General features: G+C 40.8%; 1 protein-coding gene across 2 annotated transcripts in view; it reads left to right on the forward strand.

The window, feature by feature from the left end:
* Positions 1–224: 224 nt before the first annotated feature.
* LOC147138271 (uncharacterized) overlaps positions 225–25,248 on the forward strand; it is a 30,409-nt gene continuing 5,385 nt past the window's right edge. The window contains exons 1-3 of one of the 2 annotated variants that reach the window (XM_086048514.1): positions 225–333; positions 15,324–15,445; positions 23,686–23,834. In XM_086048514.1, the coding sequence (XP_085904640.1) occupies positions 256–333; positions 15,324–15,445; positions 23,686–23,834 (349 nt within the window). In that variant the 5' untranslated portion in view covers positions 225–255. Of the gene's footprint in view, positions 334–2,536; positions 2,805–15,323; positions 15,446–23,685; positions 23,835–25,248 lie in introns of those variants that run through there. The other variant, XR_015089126.1, reaches the window with a different exon arrangement.

The following is a 25,248-nucleotide window of genomic DNA, read 5'->3' on the forward strand; positions in this document are numbered from 1 at the left end:
TGCATTTCTCATTGCATCATCTCCTTCATTCACAACAAACAATTTCCTCCTTGAAACGGCGGGCTTTTCTTAGCCCTAACAAAGGCAAGAACAGGTGTTTGTTGGAATGCGCAGCTGAAAAATCTCCAAATGAGTCTTGCAGCTAGTTAACAGCTTCGAAAGGTTCCTTTCGTCTCAGCGAATTAAGCCAAGTGTTCACAAAACACGAGTCTAAATATAGCGATGGAACATGAAACAGATTAACGCCACACAGTGATGGGTCTAGAAGACGGCGGCACGCAGCTTTCTTCCCGCTTTGACTGGCACCGCTTTGAACCCCACGGATTGAATTCAGTGAGTAAATATCTGTGGGTGTGTACGTGTCTACCTAGGAGCCTTACTGTGTATCTTCTCCTAAGAGCCAAGGGTGAATAACAGTTCAGGGTTTGGGGCAAATCCAGTGCGTTCAAATGTCTGGTGGATGTCTAGGGCATGCGACGCAATGCGGTACAGGAAATATGACGCCACTGGAGTTTGTTCCCAGGGTAAACATCTTCCTCTTGGCTCTTTAAAGGTATTATCGACAGCCATTTTAGCTTTGGGGGTGAATCTTGTCGTTCGGATTTACAAAGCCTCCCCCGCTTTGAAAACAGTAAACGCTTTGACTTTCTCAAACCCCGGTTCGTTCGGCGAAGATTCGGCGTTTTAATATTGAATTTTTGCCTTTGATGTGCAATCACACACGCGCATGCCCGCCGCTCGCACAATTACACAGACACAATGCATTTGCTGAGATGGAGCGACTGCGGTGTGTTTGACCCATTTTGCAGAGGCAGGCTTTTGCTTTCATAACGATGGAGTGTGAAGGAGCGCACGTGTGTATGAATGCATATCCAGTAGCTTGCAACAGGGTGATGTAGCACGGCAGGCTTTTTTAAATCTTGAAAAGTACTAAGATACTGTCTGGTTGAAAAAAAAAAAAAAAAATGTCTGTACTACGCATCTGTTCGGAAAACGCCATCCGTAAGCCGAAAATTCAATGATGGGAACAGAATATTGACAAGTATCATTAAATTTGAGTTAAATTGTTGGGCTGTGTGTGGTGAAAGCTATTTAATGTGAACATGTTCCTCAAGCGGTTATTAAGCGTTCTCTCACAACAGTGGAGGGGTGTCACTGACATTATATTTTGTGTCACGATAGCATGTTGCCTTATTCCTGTCAGTTCCCGTTAAGGCAGGAGACAAATGGAACAGGCGCCTTGCCTTGAAGCTATCGCAGTAAGGGTGTCTGCCATGAAGTAGAAGGAAGAGCTAGGAGAGGTCACGGTGGTGGGGGTTTGAAAGTGCCACAAAAATCAGGGAGCGGCTGCCGACCCTTGCAGCGCATCATGGCAGCAGTCAAGTGAATGTGAAAACAAGAGAAAGCTTTGCGGAATATTGATTTAATGTTGCAGCCGGAGCAGGGGAGGGCGGCAAGATGTGCGCTCCAGATTACATGCGCTCTATTTCCCACTCATACAGAACCTTGAGTTCCTCAGCCTCCACACTCCAGAGAACCAAATGGAGGCAGTGAGAGGTTCTTTCATTGGCTTTTGTGAAGCCCAACTGTGTAGAAACCAACGATGGATGAGAAGAAAATATACAGTATATTCAAAATAATGATCCCTTTGTTTATCTAGAAACATCAAGGCATCTCCTTGGCATCCAAACCTATTGCTTGCATGTGCCTTTCAATTAGCTCCCCGCCTTCTAAATAATAAATGGCTTCAGAGCTCATTAACATCAAACAAATTAGGAAGCTTGGTTTAGGTCTATTCAACATACCATACACTTATCAAAATAAAGCATATGCAGGATAGAAATGTTTGTGTTGGGTGTGATAGGTTTTCACAAAGTTAATATATTTTATTCAAGAAAAAGAGAAAGAGCCTTCAATTAGTCTCAGCTGGCATTGTGTTTGCATGGCATCTTATTTTTGCAATCCTGGAAGGGATATGCTAAAAATGTAATAAATACTATTTGACAATGGTAGATGACTACTACTGTGCTGTTGTTGCAGTCATTTATAAAGTACAGATCACGTGTTAAAGTGTGACCTGAAGTTCATATAAAATACAAAAATGTTGACACAAAACAAATAAAATTGCAAAATGACTACACAGTTGGTTCGTGGGAGACAAAAAATAAAATGTGTTGCTCCGTACTCACTTATTAATGCTTTAAGCATTGCGTGCTTTTTAAAGTGGTGGAATAGTTCCGTTTTACATTTCAAGACCACAGAATGAGTTGAGATGTTGACAAGAACAGCTAAAATGTGCGTCCCCAAAAATCTTTTTAACCCTATTTGAATTGAATGCACGCACCAGTCCTACCCACACACTCCCTCCCCTCCCCTGCCGCCGCGGATGAAAATGATGAACAGAAGAGGCGCACTCCCATTGTGGTGCACGGGCCAAGTGAGGAGGCGCCTCGACTAGCGTCCTGGGCCAATGGAACACTGCGCTGCTTGGTCGCAGTGTGCGCGCCTAGCCAATGGCGCGCGCCCCCCTGCTCACATGATGACGCCTTTCTATATGTTGGCTCTCCTCTCAGCGCTCAATAGCGACCAGCTCAGGCATCAATGCATACTTGACATCGGCCAAATCGGACGTCCAGCATCTACGTTATGTGCAGTGACAATGTGCGCTCGAAAAAAAAAAAAAAAAAATCACATGAAGATGTGCGCATCTCACTGCCGAGGAAGGACACACTTTTTTCCGCAAGCAGACGACCGGAGACGCACGGTGGCGAGACATCAACGCCCTTAAGTTGCTGAAATGAATCGTAAGTAGAACATATTGATTTACTTTCATTTCTAATTGCTACTATAGAGAAATCCATTCAACAAATAACAATTATCACTGTCAGCAATTTGAAGCATTCTCAAGCTTTTTTTTTCTTTACAACGTGCTACTTTTCGCGCGAACGCGTGTGCGCAAAGAGGAAATAAACATAATGAAATGCTGTTCGAAATTATTTGTAATGTGATTTGCACGTGTGCTTGTCATGTCAGCTCTTTGTGCACACACGATTTTTTTCTTTGTGATACATGCGGGGAGGGGGCGGCGGGGGTGGGGGGCAGCTGTCTGCACAGCGCCATAGCATGAAATATAGATAAAAAGCACGCGGTAAACCCTATGACCCGAGCCTGGCTGTCTGGCTGGCTGGCTGGCTGTGCACCCGCTCCACAAGGCTCAATGAGGACAATTAGGGAGGGGGACTAGGGTGGCCAGAGGGAGAAAAAAAACGGAGTTCTTAAAGGACTCTATAAACAGGCCTGCACTTCACTTCAACCCTCAAGGGTGGACGCTCTATAAACTCGTTTGTCAGGTCCAAAGCACTAGACTACTTCAGTAAATAACTCTATAAATAAATAAATACGCAAACATGTACTTTTCTGATGGAGCTTGAAAAACCCGAGATATATTTTCAGTCCATTTCCTAGCCGCACAACATTGCCCCCCCATGCCCCCCACCACCACCACCACACCCTAGCGAGGTCATGTCACTCCCAGAACCTCTTTATCGATTCGAAATTGGTGGGGTCACGGCTCTGTGCGGTGGGGGATGTAGAAATGATGTACATTTTGAAATCTAGCCTAAAAATGGGTTCCTTGTGATTGTGCGTTTGTTCTGCACAATAACGGGGAATGGCATGCAGGACCAGCGCCATTTGATGTTCGAAAAGGCGTCATATGGCTTTAATTAGGACCTATAAAATGTGTCTACCCTATTCTCTAAGGCGGCACTGAGGAGCTACAAAGAAAAGGGGTGATATATTAAAAAAAAAAAAAAAAAAAAAAAGGAAAGCAACATGGAATGTCACTTAGCTGAAGATCTTATCAAATTTTTATGAATCTACTTTTTTTTCCTTCCCTGCACCCCTCTCACTCCCTCCCTTCCTTGATGCTGGTGGTATGTAGGCAACACTCTTATTCCCGCTTTGTCGGCGTGCACCCCCCACCCTCCACCGCCACCACCACCCTCAACCTAACTACCACCTACAGTCGCGCCAACCATCAGACACCTGGAGGCTAGACATAATGATCAAGATATGTTCCAGTCCACCTCAAACACATGGTTCTTTCATATTTTTTGCCTTTTTCCATTACTTTTATGTCCGCCTACATGCCCAGCTGCCAACCACTCACGTCCTTATCTGTGCTTAAGGCACGCATTATTGTCTAGGAGTTACTGCTCATATGTTCGGAGTGTGCAGTTTGTACATTGCCGCTGCTGTTATATAGATGGCAGTGGGCCCCTGCTATCCAAGGGGAATAGCGACAGTACCCGCGAATAGCAAATTTTTGTAAATAACTGACGCTCCCCTAAAGTGATTATAATTGCCTATATTAACAGTTTAAACCATACATAAACCACAAACTATGATCCCACCCAACTTTAATAGCATTTCAAACAGAAATGTCTTGCTGTACGCTTATAAACACAAGAGATTTAGCTTACAGCTAAGCGCGCGTATACACAACGCACAGTGCCTTTACGTAGACTTGAACAATTATGACGATGATGAATTACTGCAACAGTGCGATGTGGCGTAGAACTATAAACATTGGTCCTGTGCTGGCGGGAAGTGGCGCTGCTTCATAGGCCGAGGTTGCGTAGAATTAACACATTTCATTGTTATCTTCATTGAAGCCGTGTTTAGTTTGAGTACGGCGATAGTGTTGTGAGGAAAAGCAGCCACGGAAAACACGGGTGACGCCATCTTATCTATTCCCTCCCGCTTGTCAATCATCGAACACTGCTGCTGTGAGATTTGTGATTGGATGGGTAAGTTGGGGGCTGGAAGTGGAGCAAGTGAGTGTGTAGGTGGAACTTCCACCACGAAGGTTTGGTTGAGCGGACAACTGATGTTTATTTTTGGCGTCTTTACGGCTGACAGGAACCAATTGCTCTCTCGATTAAAGAGATGCTATGATACAATAAGTATTATACATAGATAATATTTTGCCACAAAAATGAGAAAATAATCATTTTCAGAATTTTTTTTTGCAATGCTACATGAAACTGTGATGTCCTTTTTTCCATGTATAACGGAAGATTATTTCCCAGAAAAAGAAATCTGTGAACAGATGATTTGTGGACTGCCAAACCGTGAATATGCGGGGATCCACTGTACATAAATGTTACATTGGAGGATGGGTGACTCACACAGCTACAGCAGACATTCGCAAGGAAACATCAAAGAGTTCTGTGTGTGAATGTGTGCACATGTTTGAGTGTGTATGCTAGTTTCATCAAAGACACTTCTACATGAAATCTGTCATTATTGTGTTGTCTTTTTCTTCAATAGATGTGAATATATAAAGGCGGCATTGCATTGTCTTCTATGCCTATACATACTGTATCTATATGTATTCACTAGGATGTCGGCATCCAGAATGAAACTTTGGCTTTGAAGATTAGATGCCATTTTCTTTTTTTTTTAACAAGACCCTCAGTTGCTGACTGCCGCACGTCCACTTTACTCATGGGCTGCGAGCTTTAAACTGGGGGGCTAAAATTTGTTTCTGTCAAGCAAAGAAATTTATTGGAGGTCGTTGGTAAAAATGGATCAGCACATATTCGTTTTGACTTATTCTTCTTCAAGAGCATCTTTCGTTAGAGAAGGACAGACGACTTGAAGTGTTGGTTACGGATTACATCATCCGAAAGCTGCCACATTTGTGTGATAATGAGACAGAATATTTCATAGAAAGCACTAGTTTGGGATTGATAATTCAATCTACATACGTATATTTATTGCCGATAAGAGCCATAACCCTGGAAAAACAAAACGCATGTTATTTAGTCTTTCTAGCAGCTGTCAAAAAAACATTGATGCTGTTGAGCCAAACATCGACAATTTGGGTAAACATGTTTGTTAGAGGATTATTTGTAGCTTCAGCTTCCAAAACAGCGTAATCTTGTCACATGTGACAAGTGTAGAAAAATGTCCACACTGTACAGGGGTCCAGTCGCAATCCTGACACTTGTGTGTTTACTGAGAGCTGACGTGTGTCATGGCGTCAAGGAGATTGAGGATATCTCTTCCTCCGCCACCACCCTTTGAAGGGGGAAGTAATAAAAAGTTCAATGGGTGCAACAAGCTGTTCTTCCCTCCTACACTTTGAGGCTTTCTACCTGGAGATGAATAGGAGGCCCCTCCATAACGAAGGGGGAAAAGAGTACATTTTATTGAAGGGTAAGGATGTGGGGGATGCTCTTACAACTTATAGACACTTGGTGTGAAATACTCTAATGCAAACCAGCACTGCCACCTTGGAAAAAAAAAAGGTCCTTCTCTCGGTACGAAAAATACTGAATTGCAAAGAACAGCGCAAATTATGCAGTTTAAGTAGGTCAAATGTAAACAGTCCGGTTAAATCCTCCTTGCGGTGAAATAGTGCCTTCCTAGTGTGATCGTGCAACCTCCATGTTAATGGCTTTGGACAATCACAAAGACACAGATTAGGATTTTCAATAACCAGATTTATGCGTGAAGGGGTGAAGTCATGGTCAGTGCAGAGTCATTCAATTACCACCGTGCCCTTTCCTGGGAAAAGTCCCCAGCCGTAAAGAGGTTAATTGTTTTGCATCTCCATCCATGGGGAGAAAACGGACGAAGGGAACAGGAATGGGGGGTTGGATAATTGGGCCGACTATGGATTACTGCAACTGTTCCAAAAGAAAAAGAGGTGGAGGCGGAAATGCAAGGAAGCGGTGTGAAAGGCTGCGTTGTGTGGACACGCCACAGGAGTTGCCTGGTCCTAGCAGGGAGAGGGAGAACCTCATTCCTGTTTAGCCCACAAGATGACCTTCGACCCTCACATGCTCTTCCTTGCTCCAGGTGCAAGCCCTCACTGCCTTCAGCTCCCTCACTGACAAAGCATTAGTTAATTTTTCACACTGTGATCAAATTTTCCCCCCTTTTTTTTCATGCTATTGTCAAGGGTAGTCTTCTAGCAAGTCATAATGCTTTTTTTCTCTTCTAAAATGTTTGCTGTTCTGAAAAATTGATCTACACCTTTCAAAAAGGGTTTAAAAAAATGATAACTTGAATTGATGCAATAATCACAGGAGTGCTAATCAGAAGCATGTCATGTATAATTACTGCAGTGTTTGATAACAGCAACGCAAATCACCTCAGGCCATTAGTGAAAGTTTCCTCGCGCTATTAATAAGCGTTAGTAAATTTCAAGAAGACGTGGAAGAGCAAGCCCTCTGCATGGCCCACTGGTTAAAGCACAGTGAGGTTAATGAACTAATCTTCATACTTGCCGCTACCATCTGGGCGGGAGACAAGGCAGATGCTCACTGCACTACACTGTTGCAGCATGCATGGAGGAACATAGCAGTACCATAAAGCTTGATGAACACATTTAATATTTGGCCTGTAGTTAAAGCGGAAGTCAACCCAAACATTTTTTTTCAGAACATGTTCTATGCAGGCCCACTAGTCTAAACACATTCTGATTAAAATTGCGTTTATGGAATATGAAAAATCCACCTGTTTTTAGCCATCTCAGGGGCGGCCATTTTGTCACTTCTGTCAACTGAAGATGACATCGAAGTTGCTCAGGTCTCAAATAACGACCAATCATGGCTCAGCTTCAGAAAACAGCTGAGCCGTGATTGGTCGTTATCTGTGCCCTATAAGCAACTTCAATGTCAGCTTCAGTCGACAGAAGTGACAAAATGGCCGCCCCCTGAGGTGGCTAAAAGTGGGTGCATTTTGCTGCTTAACTCATATTCCACAAACACAATATTAATCAGAATGCCATATTTCAACTAGTAGGCCTACATAGAACATATTCTGGGAAAAAAATTGTTTGGGTTGACTTCTTTAAGGCATTCATGTCGCTCTCTGTTCGAAGCGTGGAACTGCCAATGTGGAGTAAACATTTTTGACTGGCAAATACGTTTGAGCGTATTTTCAAGCATGTTCAAACATACTAGTCTAAATGCTACAAATTTAGCATTTAGGGGTATATGGGGAAAATGGAAAAAAAAAAGTCAAAAGTCAATACACGGTGGCAATATGGGAAAAAAATGCTGTACGGAGATCATGCACTGCAGACAATAATAAAAATGACAAATATACAATGTTTACTTACTTAAATTATTAACATATTGGTATAATGTAGGCCAAATGCTAAAAAATAGCAATTTTTTGGGGAAAAATGCAGTGTTTGTAGCATTAAGCCTACAAATACATTTGAATGTATTTGCAAATATGTTCACTCGTATTTAAATGGATTCGAACACACTTGCAAATACGTTCAAACGGATTTGCAAATATGTTCAAATGTATTTAAATACATTCAAACACACTCGCACATACGTTTGAACGTTCTTGCAAGTACGTTCGAATGTATTTGCCAGTCAAAAATGTTTACTCCACATTGGCAGTTCTACGTTTGCTTAAAATGCTCTTCACAGAGTGAGAATGCCTATCACTAATCTGGATCAGCATCATCTTCATTGAAGGACAAAGGGTGCCCTCAACATGAACAAAATAGTTTTAAACATCATGGAGCATGACTTAAATTTTCACATATAACAGAATGGAATGGTTTCTTCAAAAGTTGTGTGGAAATAGTTAAGTGAGTTTTGCTTGTGAGTTGCTTGGTGCAGAGCTAATATAAATTGCAGAGGTTGACAAGACAATGCCTCAATACAGTTTTCACAACCTTTTTCAACTTTAGAGCTAAATCATATATTTGGTTCATCCAAAAGAATTTTTTTTTATTGCCATTGCATATACACATAAATTCATGATGAAGAACATAACAATCACAGTTTACGTTGCATTCTTGAAACTGAGTGAAAACAGTGATATACACTAGTTGAAAACAAAACAAAAGGTTGGCATAGCCATAATCACACCCTGCTTGGTGGAATCCGATTAGAAAGCGGAGCCCTAAAGGGACGGTTATTGGGCCCCAGGGTAGCTTGACTTGACGACCATCCCTTATTGGCACACTGGTTTATAAATGTGCAAAAGTGAGCAGCATCTTTTTCGAAGAACAGCTGAGGGGGATGAATGGGTAAATGGGGATCATAATAATCCCAGTTGGATACATAGGAAGACATAAATGGAGTTATTTCTCAAAACCTTCTTTTTTGGCCTCTCTTGATAAATGGCTTTTGCCATTTTCTTCCCTTTAATGATTTAGAAAATAAAATAAAATCCTCTTACTTTTGACAAAGCGATGTGAGTGTTCCTCTCAGATTAGCTCTTTGTACTGTAATCAGAGGTGAAATGGTAGTGGTGGGAGTGCTGGGATAGGACAATACAGCTGCATTTTCACAGTTTTATGATAGCAACGTATTTGTCGGATGGTCCTAGCAAAGCTTAATATGATTTAAATGAGGGGGTTCACCATGAAACCAGCAAGATGTCGGCTTTGAGTCATTTCTCAGATGTGCTCTCAACATTTCTTGAGCTGACGTAGGCACTGTCTGAGCTTTTTCTCACTGATCTAAGCTTGTACAACAGTTATGCGGCGTTGAAGATGAAAAGACATCATCGCTTCACTTCATGTCAGCAAATTCCTCCCTAGAAGTTCACTCAAGCTCTCGTCTCTTCCTCCACCATAAGTATCTGTTTCTAAAAATATCCCTGACTCCTACTTGTAAAACTTGTATTTGTGCTGTTTGTAAGTGCATGTTTTTAGTACCATACCACTTTATACCCCTTGAGGTATAAACAAGTGAGCTGTAGTTGCAGTATGAAATTAGATATTTTACACAGCCCAGGACCTTATTCATCGTTATAGTCATGGCACGAAAGGAAAGCCTTCAAGAACAAAGTCTTCAGTTGTGTCATACCTCTGATGGCTTTTGTGTGCCAAAGGAGAAGCTAGCATTTTACGGCTAACCTACAAATTGTAGCTAAAATTACAGGGCTTAAGGATGAGAACTCAGGTAATTTAACATGAAGAGAGGACGCGTAATTACTCGGGTAGATATCTTTAGTTAGCCTCTGTTTCAGAATCCTAAGTGAGATTTTCAGTTTTCCACTTTCTGAGCCTTTTATCCTTGAAAACCTCCCATGAATGAACCCATACATATTTGGGGTTTTATCGTCGATGCGGGACCATCGGGCGTAATGAAGTTCTGTTTCCCAGCATGAGACGGGAAGCCTCATGATTACCAGTGCTTCTCTCATTGTCTCTCATCATCTCCTACCTAATTGAAGACAATATAATGAGACAACGGGGTCTCGCTCATCATTCTGCATCAGTGGTGCGCTCTACGGAACGTGCCGGTTTGTTAAAATGACAAGGGGGTCGATAGATGTATGGGTACTTGAATTCAGTCGAGTTTGTTTAATTTGGCCCAAGAAGGCGGACAATTATGCTACATTTCCCAAGAGACTGCTCATTTCGGTCAGCTTCTCCACTTCATGGCCGCCCACCCTTGTAAACGCTGGACATGTCTGGGTCATATGTTGGGCGGGGTACAGCGAAGATGAAAAGGGGGGTCTTGCGGCGGCAAATGGTTTGAGGCGGGAATGGATTTGGTGGAGGTCTGCCTCTGGAGGAGTTGTCTCAGATGATTAGGAGAGCCGTGTGGGGAGGGTCCCCCAGTGCCTGGCCTCCTTCACCTCCCTAATATGCTCTGAATAGGCCCCCCTCCACTGTGCGTTTGTTGTGGGCTTTGATGGGAGGGGGGGGGGGATTATGTCTGGCCATGGTTTAGGAGTGTTTGTCATCTGCCCCCTCGAGGCCCGCATTGGTTCCTTTGTCTGGATGTCAGGCATGGGTACAATGTCACAGTACACAATGTGCTTCAACAATAAGGGCATCTCGGGTGAGGAACGAACACAGGATTTCATGTCTGAGATGGTAATTTTCATCATATTGGTTTAATGGTTGGGAACTGGTAGTAGCAATACATATTTACAACAGACTGGGTTAGTGCTATAAACCTCCATATTCACAATTCAATTGTAATTTTCTTAAATTGATCTCTGTGATATGTTCTTTGAAAATTAGCACAATTACCTCTGTATGGTTTCTCTCAATGGGTAGATTTATTAGTCTACAAAGTTTAAGGGACACCATTCTGTTTTGTTTTTTCGCTCAAAGATAGTACAGTTTGCGTCATGGTAGCATAAAGAGAAAACAAATGCATGAATTCGGTTCATCAGGTTTTTTGTAATATGGTAAGAACGGATTCATGTGGTCTCCAAATCTAGATAAAAAATAGATACAGTCGGTATCGTATATATCTGCCAATGTGACTTCAGTGTAAACAGACAGATTGGTCAGCAGAGGTGGAAAATCCAGGTCCAGAAAGTAAAAAAAAAAATCCGAGGTTGGCTTTAGTCTGAGATGCTTCTACTCAACCGGCAGGTAAATGAGCTTGTTTGCTTCTGTAGAAGCACAAATAATTAAATATGGTCTAAATAATTATGAAGTAGATCCATCATCCATTAGTTAGTCATCATCCATTAGTGTACTCATCATCTAATAATGAAAATAATTGCTGATGGAGGCCAGCACCCTCGTTTAAATCAATGAGGTCCAGCCCAGTCCAACTAAACGTATATATGTAATATATGTAATGTTTACATTTATTTATTTATTATAATTGTTTACTTCCGTGCTATTGCTGCTTGGAACGTTTCAATATTTTTTTTTAATTTTTAAAAAAGTTTCCCCCCATTTTCCTCAGTTTTCTGTGGAAAATGCATATTGAATTTTGTTTTTGGGGTAAATTAAAAAAAACTGTATATATTATGCAATACAGGTATATGCAATATATATATGGGTAATTAACCACATTTAATTCATTTTTTAAAAATGTTTTAACCAGAAGTAATTTGATTTTACACATAAATTGGACTCCCACGTACTCACAGTTCGGCACCCAAGGATTCATGTTTTCACAGATTTTTTTTTTGGTATAATATTTTTTAATATTTGTTTTATTGTTCTATATATTTATTTTTGTGGGGAGTCAGCCCCCACTTTTCATGGGGTGTACTGTAGTGCTGTATAAGTAATAAGGTTTGATTGGTTTGGAAGAAAAGGAAATGGCATACGTTTTATCTTTATAAAAATAACTCAAATGTATTCATGTAAGATGAAACCACATAATCATGTCCCACAGATTTCAGGATTGCGTCCGTAAAGTCTTGAAATTGATTTACTGAGGTCATTAACAACACTTTAAATACATTGGACCATGTGATTAAAACCAAAGGTTACATTAAAACTAATAGTCCAACCAATATTCTTCCACTGGAAAATATAATGCAGATGTCAAAGTTAGTTAGAAGCATGACTTGTCAAGTGTAATGTTGCATGCTTCTTACACATAGACACATACATACTACAAGTAATTCAGCCTCAAATCAAGATTAATTACAATAATCTAAACATGTTTCAGGATTGATTTGATCAAATCTTCCACAAATGCTTTGTGGCCTAGTATAACGCTCGTCTTTCTGCCTCAGCTTTACTTTACTTGCATTAGAGCTGGCTCAGAGTAATAAGAAATAATGTCACTTGCCTTCCCGCGATCAACACGGCTAACAACAACGTGCTCCCCTCAAGGGCGTGCTTGAATAGATACACCAAGTAGATCTGTTGAGATGACACACAAGATCAGCTATTTTTGTCTTCAGATGGTCTTATGACTGGCTTGTCATCTGTGAAGTTTCCATTTTTACTTTTTTATTTAAAGAGTTTTTTGTTGTTGTTGTTGTTTTTTTGTTGAGATTTAAGGTTTAGGGGTCCGCCAAACAACTCCCTACTGCATAGGGCCTAAGAGTGGAGACTGACACATTACTCAAAACAAGTCATTACTGTTTTGTGTGCTTGCACAGTTTTTGAACTTGGGTTAAAATCGCACCTGATCAAAGCAGATTATTTTTCCCCCTCCCTCATCTTTTGGAGTGAAGCCGATTTCAGTGGGTTTGGGTTCTTACGCACACACTTACAGACACATAATGTATGCAAATCATCTATCAAATTGAGTCCGTTTTTTCGGCTGGTACAAGAAAGCAAATCCAGTGTGAATGATCTTTGTGTGGGCAGGAAGCCTTGAAGCCTTGCATCATGTCTGCCAGGTTCTCCCTGAGGACGATTCAGCCTCCTTTACATTCACACTCACACACGCCATCTATTGTTTTGCCTCGCATCCCATCAGAAGTCTGTCTTCATCTGTCCTATTGATTAATGAAGGAGGCGCAGCGGGGGAGTCCAAGGGAGGAGGGAGTCTAGATCAAGGCTGAGCTGCATCACTGGGAGTTGCACACACACACACACGCAGGCATGTTCACGCAACGCTGTCTGTCGTGTTCCGTCTGCGTCTCTTACTGAAGGCAGCAATGACACATCTGTGTAGATTCTGAGAGACATGTTGTGCACATACGCATTCTGCTGGCACACATGTTGAAAAAGCTAAAACAAAAACCGTTTTGATAAACATGACGTTCGTTGCTTAGTTAGGGTTAATGATGTGAGCTGCCACCGTCTGTGCCGAAGTGTGCATGTGTATTGTTGACACAAACAAAAAAATGAACTTTTAGGCTGTGTTGAGAAACTCAAATCACCTCAAATGATGCTTTCTGTGAGACAAATAAGAAGAGAAGAACCTGTGGTATTGCTGCTGCACAGGACTGGGTTCAGGACCAAAATGAAATAGCTAAAATTGTTTCTCCTTGGATACGTTGAGTATTTTTTATTGTTTTGTTTTTTTTGCTGGAAGAAAAAAAATGAATCTGTGTACTTAGAGACTATTTTTATGGTCTACGGTACTTGTGTGGAATATCACCCACCTATTGAGCCGTGTGTATGTCAAATTAAGTTTTCCCCTTTATGGAGCAAAAATCAAACTGAGTGTAAGGTTTGTTTCTATTTTCCACATTGTTGATTTAGTGGTTAAAATTAGTGGTTGAAATTCCTTCGGCATGTCAATTTACGTAGCGTAAATTGGGTTAGTTCAGCTTTTAATGTCGTAGGGACATGCAAGAATAAATGGAAGGTGAGGGCAATTGCAGTTGCAAAAAGGACATTCATTTTTTGGTTTGCTGTTTCAGCATGATTATCTCCACCTTCCATACCTTCACTACATCCCTAGCTTCATAATGGCGTTCGTGTTTGGACATGCCTTTGTCACTGCTCAACAGCATCATCCACAGCATGGTAAAGGGCTAGCAGAAAAGAAGTGGAGTGAGGGTGTTGTGGGTGGACTGGGGGGCTTGGGGGCTTTAAACAAAGGATCACTGTTTCTGCCTGGCTGTGGCTTTTTGGGAGGGTCTCCACCCGGCTGGTGTGGCGCGGGTTTGGGGGGGGGGGGGGTTGTTGGAGGCTGGAAAGACTGTGACTGAGGAGGTTTTATCATTAAAATGAATGAGGAGAGGAGCGAGGCTGTCTGTTTTGTTCACAGGAATAAAGAGGACCAACAGTGCAAGTCATTTATTTTTTTTCACCCGTTTTTTTTTCCCAACACACACTGGCAAAGCTGCAGCGAGCGTGTGAGATGGGAATGATACATTGTCTACGGGCCATTATACAAAATTTGCTTAACCTTTGTGCATTATCTGCGCAGCTGTATGAAACAAATGAGACAAAACGCTTGTGTGTGCGTGCTCGTGGCGGCAGCTGTCACAGCTGTAAGCAAATTCATCAGATGCCACGTATACAAACCCTGAACACATACTGTATTTACATGCTCGTGCGCACGCACAAGCCCTGTCAATTTACGAGACAGTGGCACAATGATAATCACTCGTCGCAGTGGCACAATTAATTGTTAACGATGATGGGAAGGGGATGAAGTATACAGCACTGGGCAGACAGTATCAAGTCAATGCAGGTTAGCAAACTGAGTTTGGCAATGATGCAGTCTTATTAAAAAAAAAGCATTGCACCGTATATTGTGTCTTGTTACTTTGCCATTCTGCCATACCTGACCTTCTCTTGAACCTCATTCATTGTTCACTGAGCAAACTTTTTCCCTCTCCTCAAACACACCATGAGATTTTACAGCTTTGCCTTCTGCCTCTCCAAAAAGTTACTAAAAGTCGGGATACAATACAAAACATTGAAGTAAACATACCCTGTCTTTCATGTAAGCAAATTCTGCAGTAGGTCATGAACTACCGCCATCTGCGCTTATCTTGTTCATACATTTTTCTTTACACACTGTGGTGAGATTGACCTGACATGGCAACAGCTGGAGTCTCACAAAAGATTAAATAAAGTATATTTAATTTTTCAGACCAGTTTTTGATATGGGCTAACGCCGTCCCACATTTCCCTTCTTTGCTTTGCTCCGATTCAGGTCATGTTACGGGGCTGCCATAAGAGGAAGAAACAACAACAAGTGCCTCCAACACAGAAGGGGAGGAAGGGACGCCCCAGAGCAGAACACGACAAGGAAAAGACAAAAGTAATGAAAGAGAGGTAAGAGAACAACACACTTTGCCCTAGGCTTACACATTGTCTCAGGTCGGTGTGTGTCTTCTGGTGCCCTTCCTACCGTTTGCCTCATTTAGCTGTGTCCCACAACTGGGATCTTCTGTTTGCGTTTGTCTGTTTGTTTTGTGTATAAATGTGTGTGTGTGTCTGTCTGTTGTTGAGTCACAGCTACCAGGTGAAGACTTGAACTTCCTGTCTGATTGACCTCCTCTCTGTCAACTCCAGCATTTCCTTCTTTCTTGCAAACATTCTGCTGTTTCAACCTTTTAAAAACATTTTTATTAAGCTGTTATTTAATCAATCAATCAATCAATCAATCACATTTTATTTATATAGCACTTTTCATACATAAAAATGCAACTCAAAGTGCTTTAAAACATTCAAAGCAAAACATAGAATTATCTTCAATCAAAAGAAAAGATAAATTATTTAAAAGTTGTTGAAAGCCAAACTAAAAAGGTGTGTCTTGAGCTTTCCTCTTAAAAATATTCCTCTTAAAAATCAACTCCTTACTCATTAAAACTAAATATCAGAACAAATACATTAGTATATAATGTGTGTGTGCGACATATACATATACATATATATATGTATATATACAGTATCCACATACTACAGTAATTACTGTTACCACATATGCAATTATATTTACACCTAACAGCTGTTAGATGTCCCAACGACTTCATAATTAGCTCATAGAACATGACAAGGCAAAAGATTGGCCAAAAAATGGGAAAAGAGCCACCTTTTTGTCTTAACTGCAGCTAAATGAGCACTCTCTGTTTGAGTAATGCTCTCGAGTAATGCTTGCTCTCTCTGTGCAGCACTAAATTATTTTCTCCCATGCAAGACGAGCACGGAGAAGGGAATAGTTAAAGAGCAGAGGTGAATGGTGAAGAAAATGTTTTTTTCCCCTGTGCCTTTGTCATGACAACACACCCTTTGGTCACAAGCTCTGATGACTGCCTCACCATCCAAGCTTTTACAGTTTTGGGAACTGAATTAACCACTGCACTCACAGATTTATAGTCCTAATTTTTTCATTTTAGTTTTTCAAATTACATTATAGGCATATGCACTGTAATATTTTTGTAATCCATGGTCGGTTCCAGTACAATCACATTTTGCCGAGAATGATAAGATCACATACTGGTAGTAAAAACAGGCATACATCAACAATTACCACCTGCCATATCTTGACTGTAAACTTTAATCTCAGTCAAACGTATTTTAATATGTTCATTTCATCGTAATGCTTTTTATACTAAGGCAACAGTGTCCAATGGTTTCAATCTTCTGCTGCTCTTTTTCCCTGTTACACCTCCCTTCTGTTCCTTCTTTCTTTAGCAGTCACAGCTTCATGGTCTCCTCACTTTGGTTGCCCACACACATGCACGGCGACTTTCTGTTTTGATAATTATTGTTCCTGTCACCTGGACAACAAAGTTGTCTTTTCATTGGTCCGGGTATTTCTTCCATCTCCTGCGTCCAATGACTGCTTGAGAGGACCTTTTTTACACATCCTCGCATCTCATCAAGAATTTACTTCGTGCCAACGCTTTCTTTCATCTGAATTGATGGATGCACTGCATATGAACAAACTAGAGCACATCTAGTCACAATTAAATACCAGCCTATTGGTGTAGGAGCTGCTAAAATGAAGCACGTGAAGCCAGGGAGGGAAGAAGAAAAAAGGAAAAAAGTAGAGTATGTTCCAACCACCCACCCTCCACTCATTTCCTCTGCAGTGTCTTCTCTCTGCTCTTTGAGGGGTGTCCAAGTCTCTCTGAACCTGCTGGACAAAAAGAAGTAGGGTGGCTTTCTTTTTGCACGCACGGGCAGAGAGCTCAACGCCACACTTTGTCACATGGTGTCATATTTCAAAAGACGCTTACGGGAAGTGACAGCCAAGTGAGTCACTCAGTCAAGTCCGATTGATTCACTGCAGCGCAACGGGACAGAGCGAGTCATTGTCCCTTTCACGCTCACGCCAAAAGGACGAGCGGAAGATGGGCGGCGGTTAACATTGACAAGAAGCACAAAAATTACTCTTTCTAATTGGCAATAAAGTGTAAACAGTGGTGTTACCTGCATCCACCAAAGTTAAAAAATGACTGACATGGCAGTAGAATCAAAATTATTCAAGGGGTGAGTGGATATTAGTATTTGGTTCAATTTAAAACCTTCAAAGGGAGCACAAAAATGCTAAACACGAGTAAATTAAACTGTACAAGAAAAGATACTAATTATTGTTATTTAAAGGAATTCAGTCAGTCTGTTGAAATGTATTCCACGGCATTGACAGATTTTTCAACAAAATTCAAAAATAAAGGATAAGGTCAAATTTAAGTGCGCCTATTCCTACACTGTGACAAACGGAGAAGCGCTGGACGTTATTTCAGGGTCCACTAATGTATATCATAAGGCTATACAGCAATTGGCCTCCAAGGCTAGGACTGTTGAGACAATTTCTAGAGTGAAAAGACATTATACAACTCAAAGTCCTTTTTTTCTTTTTCGTTTTTATTTTTGTCAGTAAGTGAAGCAATAATCAAAAGGTGAGGTCAAAACTCCCCAGCTTCCCACAAAACCTTAAGGTTAGCCCATGAAACTGTCAAAAAACGTGCATATATATATCTATATATCTATATATATATATATATATATTTTTTTTTTTACGTTTTAGTTCATGAACCACCCTGAGTGCCTTTCCATAATGAAGAAGCAACTGTGACGTTTTGTACCTATGAAGCATTGAAACAGTGGTCATTTTGGTATTATTTTTTATCAGTGACTGAAAGAATGAAAAGACTCAGTGGCAGGGGCCCCCCAAGGCTTTCCGACAAGCCTCCTGAGAGGAGACAAAGGCTCACATTGACTGCTGGGTGTCGATAAGACCTATCATTAGTCTGCCGGTAGTGGGATTACCAACACACACTAAAACGCTTATGCACACACGAATACACAGTGCTCTTGGGTCCTTATTCTTGTAGACACTCTTTTTTTCCCCCTTTTTCTTTTACATTCACAAGCTTTCTATTTCCATATTTCTCTACGTGCTGAAGTAGTGAGAGGCAGCCAGACTTGATTTAAATTGAAGCGGCAGATTAGACAACCTCCTCTTCTAATCACAGCACAACTCATGCCACTTTCCATCAGCGTCCACACACAGCAACATGATGTCAATATTCAAGCAAGTAAAAGTATTCTAAGTATACTCTAATATGAGAAGGAATCTAAACTAAATCACCCGGATATTATAGATACAGTATGTCAACTGTGGCGAAGCATCATAAGTGTCACTGTCTGGTAGACAACTACAGTTGGTTCATTTAAATATCGCTATTACTTAAATGCTGCAATCATCTTTGTACTAGCAGGTTAAATTTCCAAGTTCCTAAGTAGATGATGAACCATAGCTTGTGTTCTCATTTTCCTCTCATTAGCATGGCCCCTGGAGAATATATGAGTTTACTTACCTTCGCTTGATCGGTGCTCCCGGCCAAACACAGAGCATCAGCGCAGGGTCATTAGCCTCCCTACTTGGTGCAAATAGCTTTCAATAGCATCGCGGCCAAAATACAACAGGAGCACGATTAAGCCATTGATCTGTGGCGGATAGTACATTGGAAACATTATGAGGGAAGGACTGGACGGGGATAATGGACATTTATTGTTGGTAGTCTTTCCCATTGTAAGTCAGACGCTGTGAGCCTGTGTTGCTCTGCTGATTATCAGTTGCTTCTGGGTGTCTTCATTTTTAAGTCTTGGACTCCAAATGCCTTTCACTTAAAAAACAACAATCTCAGCGACAAGTGGGCTCAGAATCAAAGCTCTGAGCAAAAACTAACTCCACGTCTTCACGTCTTTATGGCCTCATTAACACTGAGCGTGAGCGACATTATCGTAAACATAAGCCCACCATAGTGCAGCCCTAATGTTTACGTATATAGAATTTATCAATGATGGCAAAGTGCCAACCCAGCATGTGAATTTATATCGACATCTATCTTTGTGTAACTTAGCATTTCTTTTTGAATGAGCTCCGCAGCTGTGGAATTTACACAGATGCAATAGCAGGGTTTTCTTGTCTTAAAACTGGTATGCTATTGGTTCTTCTGCCATGAAATGACAAGAAAGTTGAAAATGATGTTAAAGGAATTGATTTGTCATTTTTGGTGAATTGTTTTTGGGCGCACGTTTCAAATTAACCTGAAATAAAGAACACAAAAATATTTGGGGAGCAAACAAAAAAATGTAATGAATATAGATTTTTTTTTTTCGCTCCATGTCTAATCTGTTGAAAATTTCTTACTTTCCAGCAATAATACACCCATCCAACAAACAAGAAGAAAAAAACACAGTAGCTCAAATGATTGGGTTTAAATGTACTGTCAAGATAGACCGAGATGGAACAAGAGGGCTGAGGTCGAAGTGCTCCAAGTTAAATGGAATATTTGCTTTGAATTTAATGAGACAATTTCACTGTCAGCAGCGGATGTAGAAATATGTGAACACACTAGTGTCCATGGACAACAGGTTACTTTAAAAATTTAGTACAAAAAAACTGAACGCAGTTTATATAGGCTTTTAGTGCATCCATTGAGGCCACCATCAACGTGTGATAAAAGTGCGGCTGGATTGATTTTACCGAAACTTCAAGTATGAATATTATGACATGTTGTTCTAGTTTGCAGACTCAAAGTGAAACTCGTAGTTTTCTGGACTTCATTAGGACTTCACAAAGTCCGTTTGAAAATTACACATTCTGTGCAATTGCTCTAACATCCCATCCTCTTACCTTTCATCGTGATCTACTATATAGTGAAGGGACTTTTAATCTGCAGTGTGTTTGTATTTGCAACATTTGTAAAACTGTCCATGCAGTATGACATACATACAAAAAAAATCTCTCTAAAAGGCCTTGGTGGTGGCTCACGTGTTTGTTTTGAGCGGAGAGACACCCCCAGAGGATGGATATAATCAAGACTTTTTCTAAGTTTGGTGAGTTAGCTGTTCTGGGTGGTCTAGCGCAACAGGCCTCTACCACAATATAGTTTAAAACTCAGATACATTCTGGTAAACTCCCAAAGTCAGTATGCTAATAGCATACAGTCTAACATAATAGGGTGAGTAATGTAAATAAGCTCTGGAGCTCAGCCCTAATGGGGTTCAGAACAAAAACTGATCAGATGCATTTTATGATATTTACGTAATAAAAATGTCATAATACTTAAAAAAACAGTCTCGGTCCTCACAACCAAAATCAATATCAACTAACAGCCTATTATGCAGACTTTTACTTGGGACTGACTTAATTTTGACAAGAACCGTTTCTACCCATGTGTCTGAATTGTACGTCAGTTGTTAAATTATATTTCAAGCCCAGAAAGCGGTTTCTTTCCACAGAAGGCATCAATCCATCACACGTTCAACATAGCTCTCAATGGTCTGGTGAGACTTGGACTCCAAACTCTCATAATGTTTGTTTTCCTTAGCTCATTCCCGCCCTTGATCACTCGTAAGCCCTGTGATTAAAAAGTTTATTGATGATTTCAAGCAGGGTTATTGCCTGCCTGACCCTGCTGTCATAGGAGAGAAACATTGCTATGGGACAGCCGAAAATAATCTTTCAGCATTCTGTGAATTTGTTGTGCAACTTAAGCGCTGGCAAAGAAGCACACATTCAAACGAAGTGACCACCAAAGGATGATCAAGACGGAAGCAAATTGTGATTTAAATAAGATTGCGTTTACTGTGTTGAAAAATATTACAAGTAATGAAGCCCAAAGCAGAAGACTGAAGCAGTCAGTCCTGATTATCAGCAACTTTTTTTGATTAACACCATGTGTGCTATGAAACATTCAAACGTCTGTTCATTTGTAAAATGGCTCATTTAGCTGGCAGCACATTTGGCTTGAACCAAACCAAAACATGCAGCTTATCACGTTATATGTGCCCATGTTGTGAGCAGAAAATTGAGAAATTTGAAAGAAAGAAAAATATCTTTGCAACACAGGAATTGCAGATTGCAAGTACCGGTAAATGGCAATTGCAAGGCAGCAAACGTATCCCACCGGGTAGCTACAGTACACTATTTCTTTATGATGTGCAAGGGTTGTTCAACAAAACAATCAGGATGTAATAATAAGGTCCGTTTAGATGAAACAGTTTCTTGGTTGCAACTGACTTTGAAAAAGAATTTCAAGCACTGTTACAAATGCACTCCATTTGACTGTGATCCAAATGAAGACTGTGTTCTGCCTACAAAGTGTACAATGTATGAGGTACAACAAAAGTAGTAGTTCCACAAAAGCAGCACCAAAAGTATCTTGATGGAATAACACAAGATTTTAAGTAGCCATGCTAATCCTTCAATGTTTTATAATACCGGTGGACCAAGACAATATGCAATAGCTATTTGTTTAGCACGTATATGTGTTGCTTTCTTTAGCCGTCCTTCAACTTGACTCAAATAATCGATTTTACACATTGGCTACCATGATACCAATACAATTATTAGTGGATTGGTTAGGTAATATGCAGACTATATCAAGCGTTGTGGCATCTGTGGGGAGAGTCTCTACACGTGACAACATACTGTAAATCAATAGGTCACGGAGCCTCTTTTTGCTGAGATGGAAAGCAAATGTCTGTCAAGTGCCTAATCATTTAATCGCACTAGTTGTCTACAAATATACATTTACTTCTGTAGAATTTGAATCAGCGAAAGGGATAGAGGTAAACTGTAGAGGTAGCCTGAGAGCATAGAGAAGAAAGTCCTTCGTTACTGCAGCTTTAAGAACTAGAAATGAGATCAGTCGTAAGAGCACAAAAGATGTAATTTCTCCTGTGGCAGGCTTCCTGTGCTGACTCGTTTCACTTTATTTTAACATCAAAGCCAAATTTGAACAATTGAGGCAATTTTTCATCCAACCAAGGTCAGCCATTGTTCCTTCTCTGTGATCCGGCTGGGAGGAATTCTGAAGAAATATATTCTACTGACAAGTTTCTTTGTAGCAAGCCACCTTTTAACCATTTTTGAGAGAGATTTCTGTTTTCTTTAGCAACTGCGTTTACAGATTGTCACCATAATTTCTTTGAATTATCAAGTTAATTTATTACAACAGCGTTTGTGTGCAGCACGGATTTCAACGGAGCATTGTGTAGACTATTTTAAATAACAAAAGGCTAACCGCCTGTAAAGAAAAGAGAGTTGCAATAAGGGTAAAAAGAGATCCTTGAAATCGGCCTTAGCATCTGCATGCAAATGTGTGCTTTCTGGGGCCCGTTTTGTACGCAAACCAAAAATGCTTAAACACAGCATTTGTACAGTTTTGGATATTTTTAGAAAGAAGCACTTGCACTCACCACATGAAATCATGACCTCTGTCGAATGTTTGCCAAGAACCAAATGCTTCTTACGGAAAAGGATAGGGTGGGAACATCTCTCTCAAGAACCTCTCCAAAGTATTGTGTTCAAAGCGGCTTAAAATACTTTTTTAAAATATTATATTCAGTTGGAATTTCAATGGGCTAAGCGGCCACAAATGAGCCCAGAACTTACTTACAATTGGAGACAAGTTTGGATCTTTCTCAGCAGACACGCCTTTCATTATGGGTGGATTGTTTCAAGCTCACTCTCTCCCTCTCTATCAATGTTTTGTTTGCGAACATTTCAACACAACTTCTGAACATTACACTTTTTGTAGGCACTCAGTGACAGGTTATGTTTAAGATGCAGAACAAAGCTGCCGAAAGTGTCATTTTAGATACTCTAGATGGCCAACATGCTGAGCTCACTGAAACTGAACTGATGGACTATTTTAAGGGGTAAAAAAAATAAAAACACAAGATGAATCACGTGCAAATGTACACCCAAGTGGGCTCTCATGTTTGTTTCTCAAGACCACCCACGGTGTTTATAGGTTGTGAGTGGGCTTGTTGTACATGTAAAAAAAAACTGTGTGACTTATATAGGGGAGATGAAGGGCATTTTTGAAGAGTTATTCCATTTAATTACGCTACTCATTATCCACTAGCTCTGAACACAAATTACCAATTCAAAATTTGTTATGAAATGATATGAAAGGAACATCTTAAATGTGTTGTGAGTGTACTGCATCACTGCTTTTAGGTGTGTGTATTCAATTACATTTTAATAGCGTGTAATACCAAGCAACATCTAAAATGATCCGTTTTTGTCTTGTTCTTTTTGTGCCCAGGTCCAGACATTATGGAGGCACACCCCCACACGCACACCCCCACCCACACACTACGGCACCTTGGGTCTGTCTGCGGTCTAACACCAGCATACCACCCCCACCATCCCCGCGTTTGTCGCCGCATGCCACACACACCCTTGCCTTTTACGGTACGAGACCTTAAGAGTAAAAAGATGACAGTAGTGCTGTGGATGTGATATAACTTGCTCATTATCCCGTGTTGTTATTCGAAAGGAATGTAAATAGTAACCGATTACCTTTATTTTGTAAATATTTATTAAACAAATGCACAATTGTGTAATTTAACCAAACCGGACAGTCTGAAATATGACTGCTAAAAAACAGAGCTCAATTCACAATCATGTTGCAAGTAAATACAGTATGCGTGTAAACGCATCGCCACTTAAATGTGCGTGCTTCATCGCGTCTATTTCCAGCAATCCCAACCAATCTCCTCAAGTTTAACAGCTGCACCACATATCCCACAAACCCCCTCACGCTTCCCAACCCAACCAGTGCCCCTCCCTAACCTCAGCATCCTGCAGCCTCCCTCCAAAAGCAGAAGCCCCAAATTACAATGTGCGGGTACCCCTCCTGATTTATGTATCCATTGGAGTTGACTCTTTGTGACAATATGAATGAGGTTATTCATGAAATCCTGTCAGAAAATGCCGGACTGTTGCATTAAAACGACTTGTTTCAAGGCAAGCATTGACTGTCGTGATAGTACTCAGTTTCATCAGTTGGATTCTGGCTGAGTGTCGCTCATTTGCTTCCCAGTCCTGACGAGGCACAACTCAAGAGTGTGATTGCCGGCTATTAAAGCACTTGAAAATCAGAGAGGAAGGGACTTTGCTCTGCTTTTGGATGAGTCTATTGATGCACCCATTTTGCCACACAACGTAAATGACACGGCATGGATTGTGCGGGAGACTGGAGGGTGCTCCGGCCGGGTGACGATAATGACAAGGAACGTTATTATTTGGTGCCCTGAGGAGTCTCTCATGCATTTTAGGGGTGTGTATGTCAGAGGAAGGGAGGGATATAAAGTGAGAACGAGGTACTCTTACTCTTCCTGCAGCCTAGTGACTATTATTCACTTGTCCCGCTTCCTCCCTGGTTCGCTCCTCTCATAACATTATTCACTGCCAGTTCACTTTCTCATGTACTCCCAGTAACGGTGAAAGCATATTTTGGTATTTTACGTTATATAAAGAAAAGACATTGTATTGAATGCTGTTAAGTAACAAGGGATCCAAATGAAGGAATAATGAGAGCAATAAAAAAAAAAGTCTTTTAGAAAAAACACTCAACACTGTTATCGTTTTTTTCCCAAAAATATAAACACATTTAAAGGGGGAGTCAACCCAAACATATTTTTTCAAGAATGTCCTATGCAGGCCCACTAGTTGACACACGGCATTATGATTAATAATTGTGTTTGTGGAATATGAGTTAAGCGGCAAAATCCACATGTTTTTAGCCATCTCAGGAGGCGGACATTTTGTCACTTCTGTCGACTGGAAATTACATCACAAATGCTCAGGGCTCAGTAACGACCAA

The sequence above is a fragment of the Filicampus tigris genome, chromosome 12 (genome assembly GCF_054856515.1).
Source record: "Filicampus tigris isolate MCC_2025a chromosome 12, RoL_Ftig_1.0, whole genome shotgun sequence".
Taxonomy (NCBI): Eukaryota; Metazoa; Chordata; class Actinopteri; order Syngnathiformes; family Syngnathidae; genus Filicampus; species Filicampus tigris.